The sequence below is a fragment of the Salmo trutta genome, chromosome 14, assembly GCF_901001165.1.
Source record: "Salmo trutta chromosome 14, fSalTru1.1, whole genome shotgun sequence".
NCBI classification, from domain to species: Eukaryota; Metazoa; Chordata; class Actinopteri; order Salmoniformes; family Salmonidae; genus Salmo; species Salmo trutta.
In genome coordinates, this window is record NC_042970.1 from 22177996 (window position 1) to 22197873 (window position 19878).

General features: G+C 44.1%; 1 protein-coding gene across 3 annotated transcripts; it reads right to left on the reverse strand.

Moving 5' to 3' along the window:
* On the reverse strand, positions 1-4806 carry LOC115207627 (netrin-4). 3 transcript variants are annotated; one of them, XM_029774906.1, is made up of 10 exons: positions 4084-4805; positions 3170-3639; positions 2726-2857; positions 2461-2587; positions 1979-2167; positions 1562-1778; positions 1313-1440; positions 1126-1194; positions 850-1020; positions 1-683 (listed from the first exon to the last, which is right to left on the reverse strand). In XM_029774906.1, the coding sequence occupies exons 1-10, from the start codon at positions 4166-4168 to the stop codon at positions 514-516; spliced, it is 1758 nt and encodes a 585-aa protein (XP_029630766.1). In that variant the 5' UTR covers positions 4169-4805; the 3' UTR covers positions 1-513. The 3 variants fall into 3 exon arrangements, with proteins under 3 accessions (XP_029630766.1, XP_029630764.1, XP_029630765.1); XM_029774904.1 differs by having other exon boundaries at positions 2726-3064; positions 4084-4804; XM_029774905.1 differs by having other exon boundaries at positions 548-721; positions 2726-3064; positions 4084-4806.
* Between the last annotated feature and the right edge of the window lie 15072 nt (positions 4807-19878).

The window sequence follows — 19878 nt, forward strand, 5'->3', positions numbered from 1 at the left end:
TGTATTTTTAGCATTTTAATTGGAACACTAAATGATTGGAATTGGATACTGATAAATATGTAGTACACTAAAAGCAGAGACAGCACTGGAATGTAATATACTGTTGTAGAACCTAGTAGGCATTTTGATGTTATCATTTATAAAAGGCATGGCTTTTGACATACACAAAGTCTGTAAAGCTTGTATACCAGGGTTTGTTGTGTCCGATAGTTAACACTGGCTTGCAGAAAATAATGGCTCAAATATGACCACCCAAACATTCATTGGATTCCAGAAGGATGCTTTTTTTATGTTTGTGTGTGGTATTTTCCTCAAGTAAAATCATCTTCACAAGAATGGCTCAAAAGATTCCAGTCAGTCCTCTTTGCGTCATATGGCAGGGTTGTAGTCTTTTCTGGGCAAGATTTTCCATAGCAGTCATTGGTCAAGACACTCAGTCAAGCCTTTTCCACTGACTTTCAGTCCCTTTCCTGAATTATCTATTGAACCAGTGATACAACCCTAAATTTCCATTCAAATTGCTCTGTTATGGGTTTGGAGAGGGTGTTCTGGGCAGCCCTGCCTTAGGCCCTCTGATATGTGGGTCCCCAGTTGAGGGGTCCAGGGAACCACCACACTCTGCATGGTAACCAGCAGCCGCTCTGTCTCTACCTCCTCTGGACCCGCCAGCAGGTACTCCACACCTGGAAGAAGAGGGAGAGGAGAGGGTTCAGCCTCCATCCTGTTTAGAAGAACATATCAGAGTGAACAGAGTAGCTACCAACCTTGTGGAAAAATAAGGATGATATTTAGAACATTACTGAATATAGTCGCACAATATTCTGTTCAGTGATGTATAACTTGGGCTACCTGGATTAAGGATGGGGCAGGTGCACCCCCGGCTTGTCCAGGAGAGGGGGTAGACACTGTGGGTGCCCTGGGAGAGAGGCACCTGTCCTGAACGCAGGACCTTGTGAACTTTGACCTGTACCTCTGCGTAGCTCCCCTTGTCATGAGCTGACAACACACTGGCTTTGATCACTGCCACAGACATACATGGAGACATACATCACTGAAAAGGTGAGGGGTACATTTAAAAGAATGTAGGATGTGTACAGTATGTGAGAACCTTGGGAAATATTTTACCATAGGCATATTTGGTCTTGCAGAGATCTGAGACACTCCTCAACTTTCTCTCCTTACAACTGCATTTCCCTGGAAGGAGCCACAGACAGTGTCAGCAGCACATTAATATGTTTACTCAAACCCATGAAGGCAAGCATTAAGTAGTGGGTGGTGCATGACTCTAATGCTAGTGTGTAATATTATTCACCTGTGTAGTGCAGGGCAGAGACTGCCAGTTGCTTTGACCACACTGGCTCACCCTCATTGGTCAAGGCATGGTCCATGGCAAGAATCTTGCCTCCCATAGGTATATTTAAAACCTGATTATTTGCATAGCTGATGAAGTGACAACGAGAATACAGAGGTAAGATGTTATTGTGGAGTGAAACTGGAAATAGGAAAGAAAGCCACATATGAAGTGTTAGATTTAGTAGTGAGAAATGGGCTTAGGGCTTACCTGTCCAGGCAGAGCCCAGTGTGGGGGTCACAGTTTTGGGGACAAGCACAGGGTTTGCACCCCTCTCCCCCAAAGCCCCAGTATCCAGGGAGGCAGTGGTTGCAGCCTGTTCCCCCCACACCAGGTCTGCAATGGCACTGTCCACTCCTGGGGTGGCACCATCGGCCCTCCTCCCCAGAGCTGGCTGGTAATGAGCCCAGTGGGTCACACCAACAACCTGTTAACGGAAGAGTGAAACAGAGACACACAGACTTAGCAAGAACACACACACCCTCTCCCTTGTTTCCTCTCGCTCTATCCCCATATGTTGTTACAAATCCATACCACTAGAGGGAGATACTGTTTTAACATACACATGTTTTCAGTTTCAAGTAGCGTTCTTTAACTTTGACTTGTCTGTAGGTTGTCCTGACTTACGTGTGCAGACGTGGGGGGAGTTGAGGGGCATGGCTGGTTGGCGGTGGTAACCGTGGCGACAGCGCTGGCACCTGCGCCCAGCTGTATTGTGTTGGCAGTCGTCACAGACACCCCCACTGGTGCCCCCCAAGGACAGCCACACCCTCTTGGAGAAATGACAGCTCTCTGCATGGCTGTGACACTCACACTCTGGAGCACAGGGAGACAACAACGGGACAGGGGAGAGGATGGAGCGGTTAGTAAGGAGGAAAGAGATTATTTAATGACACCCAACGGTAGGGTTGCCAACACTCCCGGTTTAGCTTGGAGTCTTGACCTCCCTGCATGTTCTACAACTTTTCCAGGAGATTTTGTTAATGTTTGAATGAAACTTTAATAACTGAAATGTAAACAATGTTGAAGTATTTCTATAATCTCTCAACATGAGCTTGATTTGAGCTGGCAACCCAACAGGGCCTGGTCCCTTTTAGTAGGGCACTCACTATGGCACGGATGTGGCTCCCCACTGCTGCCATTGGCTGGCTTCCAGGTCTGGTCATTGTAGAGTGGGCCACACCTTTCACAGTGTTCTCCTGCTGTGTGGTGAGTGCACACACACCTGCCAGCCACCTGCAATAAACATCAGGTCTATTAGCCGCATGTGACAAATACAATTTGATTTGAAACATCCGCAATAAAGGACAAGCATAGCTACTTAAGGGTTTTTAAAGCATACAGATACACACAGGCTGAGCAGACCACACTCACCAGGTCCTTCAGTGTGTCCTGTCTGCCTCTGTGGGGTAAGCAGTGTTCTGCATGGCCATGACAGAGACAGGTCCCCCGAGCCAGGAGAGTGTAAATGGCAAATGGAGCTGAGGCAGGGGCCTCTGAGCTGGGCTGGGGGGAAGGGAGAAGGGGAAGATTCAGGTCCGCAGGAGGTTTGAAGAGTCTGATGGAGGAAGAAGTGGTGGAAGGTGCCACAGATAATGGGCAGGTCTGAGCCTTGAGAAGTCTGAGGCGGAGGTTGGTGAGGGTCAGCTGGGAAAGGCCCTCTGGACTGTAGGGGTCAACTAATCCACCAGGACCCAGAGTCCGAAATATCACCTGTGAGAAACATAAAGGTCTACTATATACTGTATGTTTACTGTGCTTCTGGAACTCTGCTTTTGTCTTACCCCACAAAGTGCATGAGACACTCTGTCCTCTTACCTCTCCCCTGCTGCACGGCTTGGCACTGGAGTACCGGGATGTACACCGCGAGCCTTGCTGACTGGTGTCATCAGGAAGACCAAACACCAGACTGCAGTTCTGTGCAAACAGCTTGAGTGTTTCCCACGTCCGGCCGAAGTCCTGCGAGCGCTCCATGGCCATGGCAGCGGGCCTGGGTGAGTGGAACAGCAGCACCACGTGGGTCAGACAGAAACGGGTCTCCAGGTCCAGACGGACCTCCTCCGCTTGGTCAGTGCCCACGCCCGAGGCCCACCAGGTGTCTGGGTGCAGGAAGGGATCATCCACCATGTGGGCAGGAGGGTGGAGATGATCTGGACAGGTGTGGAGGGGAGTGGGGCATGGGGAGTGGTGGGACCCATTCCCACAGCAGCCTGAGAGGGTGGTGAGGGTCCTACCACTGGCCAGGTTGCCCATGGGAGGACTGCAGGCATGGTCTACACACCTGGAGGCTGAATATGGGGTAGATGAAGAGAGTTAATGCAGAAGAAATATAAAATAAGCGATCTCATAACTGCATATTGGCTATTTTCCCATGGGAGGGTGTCAATGCACTCCAGAGCGTCCTGCAGGAAAGGGAGCAATGTGCGCACGTGTATCTCAGGTTGCATCTTCCAAGGTAACTCAATAATATCAGAGTAAACCGGGCGATAGGCTACTGAGAGTTATCAAGAACGAGTTTCGATCTTTTCCAGTCATAACTGTAAAGATAAGGCAGATAACGAAACCGCAGCTGGTGGCACTGTGTGCCCAATTCATCCCACAATGGAATTTGTTATGATACATTCCTATAATCCACTGCGTCGTTACAATAGCGCCAACAGAGACAGTAATATTATGGCCAAAAATCTAACCTAAATCTAACCATCATATCAAATGAATTGATGGCCACTCACCTGTCCCGCTGTGCATGAACGCTACAATTAAAGCGCAGTTAATCGCCAGCATCTCAAATCGAAGGCGACCTTCAAGTCGTTTCATAGGTTTTTGATAATCCCACTGGATGGATTATTAGCAATCCAATGACAAGAAAACTCCCCACAGTCAAATAGTCTTATTATTCTTGGCAGCAGTGCAGATGCGCCTTAGCGTCACATGCGTTTGTTTATTCCAAAGATGACCGCATTCCAATGAGAACCGCAACATTTCGCATAGCCTACATCCCAATCTATCGCTTGAAGTCCAACAGAGGCGCAGTTTGATTCAGCCATATGTTTTGTCTGACATCTTTAATAATGACGACAGGGAAATGATTGTTTTCGCATTCAGAGCATCATCATTAACAATTAACATTAGTCAATGAAGTGTGTCCCGTACGTGGCCGTCATTGTCTCTCAACGATCGACTCAGACGATGCCCAGTCCCGACTCCTGAGCTATTACAAAATAGCTGACGAAAATAGCCCCAGGGCACTCCATTTTTAGGGCTTGCCTTGATAGCACATTGTCACACGGTGGATACTAGCCTATAAGGTTTCCCAAACTTGCTCCTGCCCCCCGGGTGCATGTTTAGTTTTTTTGCCCTAGCACTGCACAGTTGATTCAAATCATCAAAGCTTGATGATGAGTTGGTTATTGGAATCAGCTCTAGCTGACTAAACTCAACTCCGTGAGTTATGATGAAGTTGAGGGGCGACTAGTGAGGGCGGACTGGAGCTCCGACATCGCATTAAAATAGTTTTTATCAAAAACTACAGATTTCAACACCCAAAGAATAGCCCTCATTAATGCTGTCAACTAATAGCTGGCATTTACACAGATCGATTTCATGTGTAAATGAGGGATATTCTTTTGGTGCTGAAATCCGTCGTTTTTATACAAATATATTTAATAGTAATGTCGGAGCTCCAGTCCATCGTAAATCGTGGAGATGAGTTTAGTTGGTTAGAACTTCTCTGGACTTTATGCATGGTTGAATACACAGGCTACTCAACCACTTCACCACATGCCTGTCTGATTTTGTCGATTGGCCTCAGAATCCTTTCTATAGGCCTAATACAAGACAGTGATGCTCGATATTAAACACTTGTCCTCCAAAGTGTTGATATACCACAGTGCTTCTTCAAAATTCCCTGTGTCAACCACATGTAGGCCTATGTCAGGAAATGAACAGTCCATTGCTGAACTTGTTGACGCATTCCTAACCCCTGGCAATATGGCACACATACCCAGTAGATGGAATAAACACCATGTCTCTTTAGTATTATGGCTCAGTGTAAATGTAAGGGGCTTAGAATTGTTGAATAGTCCCACAAAACAACATTTTATTCGCATAAATTACTTTAATAAGATGCAAATATACAGACCGTACTGAGGCAGTAAGTAGGCCACAGTGGTGAAATTATTACAGTATGGCAAATTAAACACTGGGGTGATAGATGTGCAGAAGATGAGTGTGCAAGTAGCGGTACTGGGGTGCAAAAGAGCAAAATAAATAACAATATGGTGATGAGGTAGTTGGATGGGCTATTTACAGTTTGGCAATGTACAGGTGCAGTAATCTGTGAGCTGCTCTGACAGCTGGTGCTTAAAGCTAGTGAGGGAGATATGAGTCTCCAGCTTCAGTGATTTTTGCAGCCAATGAGAGCATACAGGTCGCAGTAGTGGGTAGTATATGGGGCTTTGGTGGCAAAACGGATAGCTCTGTGATAGACTGCATCATTTGCTGAGTAGAGTGTTGGAGGCTATTTTGTAAATGACATCGCCGAAGTCAAGGATCGGTAGAATAGTCAGTTTTACGAGGGTATGTTTGTTGCAAAATAGGAAGCCGATTGTTGATTTAATTTTGGATTGGAGATGCTTAATGTGAGTCTGGAAGGAGAGTTTACAGTCTAACCAGACACCTAGGTATTTATAGTTGTCCACATATTCTAAGTCAGAACCGTCAAGAGTAGTGATGCTGGACAGATGGGTAGGTGTGGGCAGCGATCGGTTGAAGAGCATGCATTTCATTTTACTTACATGTAAGAGCAGTTGGAGGCCACGGAAGGAGTGTTGTATGGCATTGAAGCTCGCCTGGAGGTTAGTTAACAGTGTCCAAAGAAGGGCCAGAAGTATACAGAATGGTGTCGTCTGCGTAGAGGTGGATCAGAGAATCACCAGCAGCAAGAGCGACATCATTGATGTATACAGAGAAAAGAGTCTGCCCGAGGATTGAACCCTGTGGCACCCCCATAGAGACAGCCAGAGGTCCGGACAACAGGCCTCTCCGATCTCCGAGTCAAAAGCCTTGGCCAGGTCGATGAATACAGCTGCACAGTATTGTCTCTTATCGATGGCGGTTATGATATCGTTTAGGACCTTGAGCGTGGCTGAGGTGCACCCATGACCAGCTCTGAAACCAGATTGCATAGCGAAGAAGGTACGGTGGAATTTGAAATGGTCGGTGATCTGTTTGTTAACTTGGCTTTCGAAGACCTTAGAAAGGCAGGGTAGGATAGATATAGGTCTGTAGCAGTTTGGTTCTAGAGTGTCTCCCCCTTTGAAGAGGGGGATGACCGCGGCAGCTTTCCAATCTTTGGGGATTTCAGACGATATGAAAGAGAGGTTGAACAAGCTAGTAATAGGGGTTGCAACAATTTCGGCTGATAATTTTAGGAAGAGAGGGTCCAGATTGTCTAGCCCTGCTGATTTGTAGGGGTCCAGATTTTGCAGCTCTTTCAGAACATCAGCTATCTGGATTTGGGTGAAGGAGAAATGGGGGAGGCTTGGGCAAGTTGCAGTGAGGGGTGCAGGGCGGTTGACTGGGGTAGGGGTAGCCAGGTGGAAAGTATGGCCAGCCGTAGAAAAATGCTTATTGAAATTCTCAATTATCCCGGATTTATCGGTGATGACAGTGTTTCCTAGCCTCAGTGCAGTGGGCAGCTGGGAGGAGGTGCTCTTATTCTCCATGGACTTTACAGTGTCCCAGAACTTTTTGGAGTTAGTGCTACAGGATGCACATTTCTGTTTGAAAAAGCTAGCCTTTTCTTTCCTAACTGCCTGTGTATATTGGTTCCTAACTTCCCTGAAAAGTTGCATATCGCGGGGGCTATTCGATGCTAATGCAGTACGCCACAGGATGTTTTTGTGCTGGTCAAGGGCAGTCAGGCCTGGAGTGAACCAAGGGCTATATCTGTTACTGGTTCTACATTTTTTTGAATAGGGCAGGCTTACTTAAGATGGTGAGGAAAGCACTTTCAAAGAATAACCAGGCATCCTCTACTGACGGAATGAGGTCAATATCCTTCCAGGATACCCGGGCCAGGTCGATTAGAAAGGCCTGCTCGCTGAAGTGCTTTAGGGAGCGTTTGACAGTGATGAGGGGTAATCGCTTGACCGCAGACCCATTACGGATGCAGGCAATGAGGCAGTGATTACTGAGATCCTGGTTGAAGACAGCAGAGGTGTATTTGGAGGGCAGGTTGGTTAGGATGATATCTATGAGGGTGCCCGTGTTTAGGGATTTGGGGTTGTACCTGGTGGGTTCATTGATAATTTGTGTGAGATTGAGAGCATCAAGCTTAGATTGTAGGATGGCCGGGGTGTTAAGCATGTCCCAGTTTAGGTCACCTAACAGTACGAGCTCTGAAGATAGATGGAGGCAATCAATTTGCATATGGTTTCCAGGGCACAGCTGGGGGCAGAAGGTGGTTTATAGCAAGCAGCAACGGTAAGAGACTTGTTTCTGGAGAGGTGGATTTTTAAAAGTAGAAGCTCAAATTGTTTGGGCACAGACCTGGATAGTAAGACAGAACTCTGCAGGCTATCCCTGCAGTAGATTGCAACTCCGCCCGTTTTGGCAGTTCTATCTTGTCGGAAAATGTTATTGTTAGGGATGGAAATTTCAGGGTTTTTGGTGGTCTTCCTAAACCAGGATTCAGACAGGGCTAGGACATCCGGGTTAGCAGAGTGTGCTAGGGCAGTGAATAAAACAAACTTAGGGAGGAGGCATCTAATGTTAACATGCATGAAACCAAGGCTTTTACGGTTACAGAAGTCAACAAATGAGAGTGCCTGGGGAATGGGAGTGGAGCTAGGCACTGCAGGGCCTGGATTAACCTCCACATCACCAGAGGAACAGAGGAGGAGTGGGATAAGGGTACGGCTAAAGGCTATAAGAACTGGTCGTCTAGTACGTTCAGAAAAGAGAGTAAAAGGAGCAGATTTCTGGGCATGGTAGAATAGATTCAAGGCATAATGTACTGACATGGGTATGGTAGGATGTGAATACAATGGGGGTAAACCTGTGCATAGAGTGACGATGAAAGAGATATTGTCTCTTGAAATATAATTTAAACCAGGTGATGTCACCGCATGTGTGGTAGGTGGAACTAAAGTGTTAACTAAGGTGTATTTAGCAGGGCTAGAGGCTCTACAGTGAAATAAGGCAATAATTACTAACCAAAACAGCAATAGACACGGCATATTTACGTTTGGGAGAGGCATGTGTAGCCGAGTGATCATAGGAGTCCGGTGAGTGGCTTCAGGCAGCTAGCGGGCCGGGGCTAGCAAGCTAGCAGAAGGGCCTTTGAGGGACGTCGCGATGGAAGAAAGTCTGTTGTGGCCCCCTCGTGCTGTTACGTCAGCAGACGGATCAGCAGAGCTCCGTGTGGTAAACCAGGCCAATTGGCAAAATAGGTATTGTGGCCAAAGAATTTGTCCGATGGGACTCTTAAGCTAACAGTCCGATGTGCTCTAGACAGCTAGCCAGCCGCAACTAGCAGGCTAGCGGGTGGGCATTCAAGGGGACGTCGCGACGGAGGAGCCAGTTGAAAAAAAACCCTCGGCGGAATTACGTCGGTAGTCCAGTCGTGATGGGTTGGCGGGGGTCCAGGCCAATTGGCAAAATAGGTATTGTTGCCCAAGGAGTGGCTGATGGGCCTCTTCGGCTAGCCGGGAGATGGCACTAGCAGATGGGCCTAGCAATGGCTAACTGACTACTAGCTAGTAGCTTTTGATGGGGGTTCCGGTTCTTAAGTATAAAAAATAGCAGCATGGCATAATGACATTTATATTAAACAGAATGGCTGTACATAAAGACCTCTATGATTTTTTATATCATTGCGGGTAGTGGAAGGAAATCAGACATAATTGGAGAGAAATCAACTATTACAATGACATGCAAGCCTTTGAGGCTGCTGTGGACAAGTGTGATTCCTCACAAAAAAATGCAAACATGTTGGGGATTTTCAGTTTCAAGAAATGTAATGTATATAAGGGTCCTTTGGAGGAAGGATTGTTGACAGAGGGCAATCATTTTTTAAATAAATGTTCACATTCACTCTGTTGGTAGTGCTTACACATTGGATCATAACTCTAAAACCAGCAGAGATCCCACTCTGGAACTTTGATATGCACGTAGACTGTATTATGTTCAGAAATTTGCCAAATCTAAAATGGTATGTTAATATTTTTAAATATTCATAAATGAATGTAAGAAAATTGTTATTAAAATCAAAATACTACTCATATTACAGAGCAAACGGTAAAGCTTCATATGACACCAATTTTTGCTTTGTAGCCCCTACAGATGAAACAACATGGAGTCTTAAAGGAGGCCTGGGTAAGGTCAAAAAGTCACAAATATTCTAACTTCAATTAATTATCAATTAGGCTTTAAGATATAAATGTAAAATATATGTCAACAATCCTTCCTCCAAAGGATCCTTCTATGTATTACATTTTGTGAAAATCTATTTTAGTGAGGAATCCTCGCAAAGTGGATGTGCAGTGCATGGGTTCGTCATGACTTTGGGTTTTCAAAGACAGCAAATTTTCCCCAAATTCTTCATTCGAAATAGGCCTTTAACTTTTTTATTTTACTTAATGTAATATATGTTGTTCTTGTCTATAACTGTTCTGTAGTTTGTCATGTAGCTGTATGTTTTATGTGGATCCCAGGAAGAGTAATTGCTGCGTCACCATTTCTTTATCAATCAATCAATCACATTCATTCATAAGGCCCTCTTTACATCTGCAGATATCACAAAGTACTATACAGAAACCCAGCCTAAAACACCAAACAGCAAGCAATGCAATAGTAGAAGCACAGTGGCTAGGAAAAACTCCCTAGAAAGGCAGGAATCTAGGATGAAACGTAGAGAGGAACCAGGCTCTGAGGGCTGGCCTCAACTCTTTCCTCTTCTGGTTGAGCCGAGTGGAGATTATAAGAGTACATGGCCATTAAGGCCAGATTGTTCTTCAAGATGTTCAAATGTTCATAGATGACCAGCAGGGTCAAATAATCATCACAGTGGTTGTAGAGGGTGCAACAAGTCAGTACCTTAGGAGTAAATGTCAGAGGTCGAGAGAGAGAGGTCAAGAGAGAGAGTTTCTAATCTCAGTGCTTTGATGGGGTCTCAAACCAGACTGAAGCATTTCATATACATTATTTGTCTTCAGGAAGGCAGGGACTTTTTCAATTTTTTTTTTGAGAAATGGGAGATTTTTTACATTTTCCGGGTGAATGTTTGGCTTTTTCAAGAGAGGCTTTATTACTGCCATTTCTAGTGAGTTTGGTACACATCCGGGGACAGGGAGCCATTTATTATGTTCAACATTGGAGGGCCAAGCACAGGAAGTAGCTCTTTCAGATGGTTTAGTTGGAATAGGGTCCAGTATGCAGCTCGAGGGTGTCTCCATTGGTCCTGGCAGTTCTGTGCAGACTCAGGACAACTGAGCTTTTGAGAAATACGCAGGTTCAAAGAGGAGCCCGTAATTTGCTTTCTAATGATCATGATCTTTTAATTGAAGAAGTTCATGAATTCATCACTGCTGAAGTGAAAGTCATCCTCTCTTGTTGAATGCTGCTTTTTAGTTAGCTTTAGCTGTTCTCCATTTGTGTTCTCTTCCTCCACCCAACTCTTTCAATCTCACACTTCATCCTCATCCTCCTTTCCACTCTAACACCCACTCTAGGGTCTGGCAGACCTCCAGGCAGTAAAAAGCTGATTTCTCTCATCTTCAAACATCTCATTGTTTCTCCTTTGGTCCCTCTCCAAAGCTGCAGTATTTGTCATATATATCTCTTTGAGAGATTGTATTCATCCTGATTGAGGGATTAGCTGTTAACATTAGTGACATACAGATGTAGGATCTGGATGATTGTGTCATTGTAAAAGAATGATTTAGAGACTGTCAGTTTTTAGACAGCCTATTAGAGAGGCTTATGTTGTAAAAAAAAAAGCGATTCAGATTGTCTCACAGAGTGTGAGAAAGAGAGTGTGTGTGTGTGTGTGTGTATGTATGTACAGTGCCTACATAAAGTATTTACACTCCTCAACTGTTTCCAGATTTTGTTGTGTTAAAGCCTGAATTTCAAATGGATTACATTTAGATTGTTTTGTCACTTGCCTAACACAATACCCCATAATGTCAAAGTTTTCATTTGTATTTTTATTCGAATTTATTTTCAATTTTGTGATATCCAATTGGTAGTTACAGCCTTGTCCCCCCTCTGCAACTCCTGTACAGACTCTGGAGAGGCGAAGGTAGAGAGCCATGCGTACTCCGAAACACGACCCTGCCAAGCCTCACTGCTTCTTGTCACACTGCTTGCTTAACCCGAAAGCCAGCCGCACCAATGTGTCAGTGGAACTGGCGACCGTGTCAGCGGGAATGCGCCCCGACAGCCACAGGAGTTGCTAGTGTGATGGGACAAGGACATTTCAGCCGGTCAAACTCTCCCCTAACCCGGACGATGCTGGGCCAATTGTGCGCCGCCTCATTGGTCTCCAGCTCACGGCCGGCTACGACACAACCGCAGATTGAACCCAGATCTGTAGTGACGGCTCTAGCACTGCGCTGCAGTGCCTTAGATCGCTGCGCCACTCGGGAGGCCCTGTAATGTTTTTTAAGTCAATAAGAATTCAATCACTTTGTTATGGAAAGCCTAAATAAGCTCAGGAGTAAAAATGTGCTCACTCTGTGTGCAATAACAGTGTTTAACATGATTTTTGAATGGCTACCTCATCTCTGTGCCACACATATACAATTATCTGTAAGGTCCCTTAAACGAGCAATGGATTTCAAACACAGATTCAGGCAGGTTTTCCAATGCCTCGCAAAGAAGGGCATCTATTGGTAGATGGGTAAAAATGTAAAAAAGCAGACACTGAATATCCCTTTGAGCATGGTGAAGTTATTAACTACAATTTGGATGGTGTATCAATTCACCTAGTCACTACAAAGGTACGTGTCCTTATTAACTCAGTTGCCGGAGAGGAAGGAAACCGCTCAGGGATTTCACCATGAGGCCAATTGTGACTTTAAAACAGTTACAGAGTTTAATGGATTGATAGGAGAAAACTGAGGATGGATCAACAACATTGTAGTTACTCCACAATACTAACCGAAATGACAGAGTGAAAAGAAGTAAGCCTGTACGTAATACAAATATTCCAAAACATGCATCCTGTTTGCTATTAAGCACTAAAGTAAAACTGCAAAAAAAATTGGCAAAGAAATGAACTTTATGTCCTGAGTACAAAGCATTATGCTTAGGTCAAATCCAATACAACACATCACTGAGTACCACTCTTCATATTTTCAAGCATGGTGGTGGCTGCATCATGTTATGGGTATGCTTGTCATCGGCAAGGACTAAGGAGTTTTTTCGAATGCCTCCATGCTTGTGAAAAGGAGTAGAGCTAAGCACAGGCAAAATCCTAGAGGAAAACCTGGTTCATTTTGCTTTCCAACAGACACTGGGAGACAAATTCACCTTATAGCAGGACAATAACCTAAAACAAAAGGCCAAATATACACTGGAGTTGCTTACCAAGATGACATTGAATGTTCCTGAGTGGCATAGTTACAGTTTTGACTTAAATCGGCTTGAAAATCTAATGCAAGACTTGAAAATGGCTGTCTAGCAATGATCAACAACCAACTCGGCAGAGCTTGAAGAATTTAAAAAATAATAATATGCAAATATTGTACAATCCAGGTGTGCAAAGCTTTTAAAGAAAGACTCACAGCTGTAATAGCTGCCAAAGGTCATTCTAAGGTATTGACTCAGGGGTGTAAATAGTTATGTAAATGAGATATTTCTCTATTTTCAATACATTTGCAAACATTTCTTAAAATGTGTTTTCACTTTGTCATTATGGGGTATTGTGTGTGTATATGGGTGAGGGGAAAAAATAATATTTAATCCATTTTGAATTCAGGCTGTAACAAAACAAAATCTTGATTAAGTCAAGGGAATACTTTCTGAAGGGATGTGTGTGTGTGTGTGTGTGTGCTATCTGTAATCAGTTTTTGTGTGCAAAATTGGATGATATGGACAGATCAAGAAATTGAATGGGAATGGAGAGTGGACGGAATATGCAAATTAATCAGACTAGGGTGTTTTTTTGTGTGTTACTGCAATGTAAACGAACCTCGCTATGACACCAGACATATTTTGGGATGTGTTTTGGCAAATGTGGATTGTTTATTAATTAGTTCAGAATTCTGCTAGTTTTGTTGTAAATCTAATAATGGTTTGGATCCATATAGGTGAGAGAGCTATAAACCATGTTGAAAGCTGCACTATAAGAGCCATCTATAGAGCTTCTTTACACTACATTCACAGACACAAACTTGGTCTAGGAGACGTTCTTGTGTAGTGTAAAGAGACGGAGATAGATTCAAATTTCTCTTTGAGATGTCTCCCACTCTACTTCCGGAGGTAGTGTTGGAGACATCTACACCACATACCCCCTCTCTGAGTGGTACAGTGTAAAGACAAAGGCTCTCCCACAACACTTGTCCCTGCAAGAATGACCTCAATTACCTTAATACCATTAGACTACATTTTTGCTCTGTTAGAAAAAGTTACATTTAAAGGCTTTTAAAATATCCACACATTTGTGAATCATTGTATTAATCAAGTGCGCAACATTATGTACAATATTGTTTAGATGAGAAGCTCCTACATAGCTTGAATTGATATCCTTATTTTGTTTGCCTATATATTATGGTATTTACAGTATGCTAATAGCTGCACTCACACATGAAGCAGGAATATGGTTTTGGCCACACCACATTCAAGGCTATTGTAAGCAGAAAGTTACAAATCGGGTGTTGAAGATTGAGCTCTTACTAGACATATTTTACTAATGTAAGTCCACCCTATATTTGGCTGCTCATTTACAGATGCAGGATCTTAATTTGAGCCAGTTTGCTACAGCAGGAAAATAATCCTGCACCAACAGGAAATGTGGATTATAATTAAGGCCATTTTTTGTAAGGTGTTGCTACATTTTTTTGTAAGGGAAAATCAAGTCTGAAATTTCAAAGTAGGGCCTATGGGTTGAGGGCAACCTGGGTGGGTGGTCACATAATAATGTCTCCTGGCCTAACGGAGACAGTTGAAGACCATGGTTGTTGTGGACTGTGCTTGGGTGAACACTGATGTCAGAGTTCAATCATCTTGCTGAAATGTTTCGGTTCTGTGTGGCTATGGGGAACCAACAAAACATAGTGGATATCTGGTGCAAAGGCTCTTAGACTAAGTTTCTTACATGGGAACTGCTCGAGGTGTCACGGTCGGTCAGAAAGGTTAATGTGCATTCATTATTATCATGCTTTGATACTTAAAACACTGCACCATAGTGAAACCCTACTGTACACCCTAAACCCGTGGACATCAAGCCAGGCAGTGAGGTAGTTCACCAAGGTGGGCTATACAGTATACCAACAACAAGAGATGGGGTTTCTCTGCATACCTGACACTAAAATAGTATCAGTCTCTTAAAGTTTGGGTTAGAAGTCATTTCCAAAGGTCTAGTTCTGGTACAATAAAATAAGGAATTCTCATTCTTATGTTCTGTTTTATGGTGGCCCATTGTCCTTAGGGTCTCCTCTTGTGAGTGTTTCCTCTGTTACTCTTTCAATGAAATACTCTTCCATGGTGACGCTCATGACCAGACAGAGAATAAATATCTCATAATTCCTGCTGTCCTGGCTGGGCTGCATCACATATCTGAATTCAGTGTTTGCTCAGTATCTCTAATGTGTGTACCTGTGTATTTCCACATTTATGTTGTCTCGCGCATATGTGTGTGTGTTTGTATCTTTATGTGTGTATACTATGCATATCTCTTTGTGTCTTTACGTGTGGGTGTAATGGGTTTAAATTGAGGTTCTTTGATCTGAGAGAATGAATGACACAGATTAAGCTGTCAGGCCAGCCAGTGATAGAGGCCAGATGAGGCAGGATGACAAACCAGGGCCCCTGTGGAACGCTTGGGCACATGCCAAAGTAATAATGTCTCTGTGTGTGCGTGTGTGTGTGTGCACATGCTACCAGGGAATCTATGTTCGTAAACACTTGCATGTGTCGAGACTTCAGATGCCTTTAATTTGATCCTTTATTAATTCTTAGCAAGAAAGAATGACTGGAAATTTTAAGAAGCAAGGTTTTGATTGAAGAGGTTTTGGGTTTATTGGCAGTGACTTATTTTACTAATGGAGCTGAAGCACTGCTGATTTTCCCACCCACCCACGTTAACAAACATACATGCCTACGACACAGACGCATTGACTCTCACACACATAACCATGCTTACACACGCATTATATTCTGAACATTGTTTCTTGTTATTATTATCCTGCCCACACATGCTAACAGACACATATGCCTGCAGTGCACAAACTGACTCATGCATACATTTGTACACACATATGTCATATTAGATCCACTCTTTCTTATCCTGCCCTCTCAGAGCAACTTATTTCCCCATGAAAAAGTCCTGGTTTACATGAGGTTTTGTTCCAATAACTCTACAGGATACCCAGGATATGAATGATTGTGCACTGTATGGTCCATTAATGATTGTCATTTAAAGGGTAGTGGACAACAGTAGAACAAGGTCTCCCAGCATCATGAGTACTGGTTTAGCGGTAAGGGAGGACTGAGAACTGAAACTGCAATAAATCTAGCAGGCCTTTCTGTAATGTCCACAGTCAAGACACACACACACACACACACACACACACACACACACACACACACACAGTGCTCTCATTCACTTTGGATTAGTGAGGGCTTTCCCCTCTGCTGAATGCTTTTACGACCATTGGTTTTTGATTTTTGAGCTTTAATGTGACTTTGGTTGCTGGGGAACTGTTCCCCCCTAAAAGTCACAGTGAGAAATGGGGCAAATGCAGATGCAGCTGTTTTGGGTCTAGGAGGTACAGGGTTTGGGAGATTCTGTCTCTCACTTTGTCTCACCACGTCCTTGCCTTAAGCCCGCCACACATTAAATGCTCTCATTACGAGCATGCCAAGCGTCCACCTGTGACTTGCCCTAATCCAAAGCGGCCACTTCAATGCCCTCAGGAGGCACTGAGGTCAAAGTTACCCCCCCCCCCCCCCCTCCAACCAACCTGGCGGTCTTCAGTACCAACTTCCCATAGGAACAGCCCCTCCACTCATAAAACCCACAGCCACAAAACACTGCAGTGTTAATGAGACATGTGCTGCCCTAACGGTGTATCTATTTCATCCATTAAATAGCACATATGACATTCATGTAGTGCATTGTTGTTGTCGTTATGAGTGTGCACCTCATAAAGATGAGAAATACTATGAAAATGACGTGTTGCAATCAGGGCTGGGGTCAAATTGAGGGTAGTACAATCAGGAAGTGATTTTAATAAAAACATGTTAAACTTTGGAAATAAATAGCTTCTACTCTTCAGTTTATTGAGAAGTCATTTAAAAAACGTTTTTTCAAACATTGAATTGTTATTTAAGTTTACTTCCTGAATTGACTGCCTTCAATAGCCCTTGGTTCTCCCCAGACCTGACTGTCCTTAACCAACACAAAAACATCCTATGGCGTTCTGCATTAGCATCAAACAGCCCCCGCGATATGCAACTTTTCAGGGAAGTTAGAAACCAATATACACCTGCAGTTAGAAAAGCTAAGGCTAGCTTTTTCAAGCAGAAATTTCAAAAAAGTTCTGGGACATTGTAAAGTCCATGGAGAATAAGAACACCTCCTCCCAACTGCCCACTGCACTGAGGATAGGAAACTCTGTCACCACCGATAAACCCACTATAATTGAGAATTTCAATAAGCATTTTTCATTGGCTGGCCATGCTTTCCACCTGGCTACCCCTACTGCAGTCAACAGCACTGCACCCCCCACAGCTACTCGCCCAAGCCTTCCCCATTTCTCCTTCTCCCAAATCCATTCAGCTGATGTTCTGAAAGAGCTGCAAAATCTGGACCCCTACAAATCAGCCGGGCTAGACAATCTGGACCTTTTCTTTCTAAAATTATCTGCCGAAATTATTGCAACCCCTATTACTAGCCTGTTCAACCTCTCTTTCGTGTCGTCTGAGATTCCCATAGATTGGAAAGCAGCTGCTGTTATCCCCCTCTTCAAAGGAGGGGACACTCTTGACCCAAATTGCTATAGACCTATATCCATCCTACCCTGCCTTTCTAAGGTCTTCGAAAGCCAAGTCAACAAACAGATTACCAACCATTTCGAATCCCACCGCACCTTCTCCGCTATGCAATCTGGTTCCAGAGCTGGTCATGGGTGCACCTCAGCCACGCTCAAGGTCCTAAACGATATCGTAACCGCCATCGATAAGAAACAAAACTGTGCTGCCGTTTTCATTGACCTGGCCAAAGCTTTCGACTCTGTCAATCACCACATCCTCATCGGCAGACTCAATAGCCTTGGTTTCTCTAATGATTGCATCGCCTGGTTCACCAACTACTTCTCTGATAGAGTTCAGTGTGTCAAATCGGAGGGCCTGTTGTCCGGACCTCTGGCAGTCTCTGTGGGGGTGCCACAGGGTTCAATTCTTGGGCCAACTCTTTTCTCTGTATACATCAATGATGTCGCTCTTGCTGCTGGTGAGTCTCTGATCCACCTCTACGCAGACGACACAATTCTGTATACTTCTGGCCCTTCTTTGGACACTGTGTTAACAACCCTCCAGACGAGCTTCAATGCCATACAACTCTCCTTCCGTGGCCTCCAACTGCTCCTAAATACAAGTAAAACTAAAGGCATGCTCTTCAACCGATCGCTGCCCGCACCTGCCCGTCTGTCCTGCATCACTACTCTCGACGGTTCTGACTTAGAATATGTGGACAACTACAAATACCTAGGTGTCTGGGTAGACTGTAAACTCTCCTTCCAGACTCACATCAAACATCTCCAATCCAAAGTTCAATCAAGAATTGGCTTCCTATTTCGCAACAAAGCATCCTTCACTCATGCTGCCAAACATACCCTCGTAAAACTGACCATCCTACCGATCCTCGACTTTGGCGATGTCATTTACAAAATAGCCTCCAATACCCTACTCAACAAACTGGATGCAGTCTATCACAGTGCCATCCGTTTTGTCACCAAAGCCCCATATACTACCCACCACTGCGACCTGTACGCTCTCGTTGGCTGGCCTTCGCTTCATAATCGTCGCCAAACCCACTGGCTCCAGGTCATCTACAAGACCCTGCTAGGTAAAGTCCCCCCTTATCTCCGCTCACTGGTCACCATAGCAGCACCCACCTGTAGCACGCGCTCCAGCAGGTATATCTCTCTGGTCACCCCCAAAGCCAATTCCTCCTTTGGCCGTCTCTCTTTCCAGTTCTCTGCTGCCAATGACTGGAACGAACTACAAAAATCTGTGAAACTGGAAACACTTATCTCCCTCACTAGCTTTAAGCACCAGCTGTCAGATCAGCTCACAGATCACTGCACCTGTACATAGCCCATCTATAATTTAGCCCAAACAACTACCTCTTCCCCTACTGTATTTATTTATTTTATTTTGTTCCTTTGCACCCCATTAACTATTTTTCTACTTTGCACTTTCTTCTACTACAAATCTACCATTCCAGTGTTTTACTTGCTATATTGTAATGGTTTTCTTAGAGAAGTGGAGGAGTCAGGCGCAGGACACAGGGATAAAGGTAAACAAACGGGTTTACTAAAATTATCAATAAAGCTTCTCATCGAAGAATACATAGTTTGGAGAAAACACCTCCAATTACACAAAACAGACAGACAATCACCGACAAGACAAACAGGAAATGCAGATGTTAAATAATGAACATGATTAGCGAAATGAAAAACAGGTGTACACAATAAAGACAAAACCAAACGAACAGTGAAACATCGATCGGTGGCAACTAGTAAGCCGGTGACGTCGACCGCCGAACGCCGCCCGAACAAGGAGAGGGGCCGACTTCGGCGGGAGTCGTGACATATATTGCATTTACTTTGCCACCATGGACTTTTTTTTGCCTTTACCTCCCTTATCTCACCTCATTTGCTCACATTGTACATAGACTTATTTTTCTACTGTATTATTGACTGTATATTTGTTTTACTCCATGTGTAACTCTGTGTTGTTGTATGTTGTCGAACTGCTTTGCTTTATCTTGGCCAGGTCGCAGTTGTAAATGAGAACTTGTTCTCAACTTGCCTACCTGGTTAAATAAAGGTGAAATAAAATTTTTAAAAATAAAAAATTCAAATTGACCCCAGCCCTGGTTGCAATAGTTAGTTTACTCTGTACTGGTACTCCTTGTATATAGCCTGTATATAGCCTCGTTATTGTATTGTGTTACTATTTTATTTGTATCTATTTGTAAAGCTTTTAACTGCATTGTTGCGAAAGGGCTCGTAAGTAAGCATTTCACGCTAAAGTCTACACTCGTATTCGGCACGTGACAAATAACATTTTAT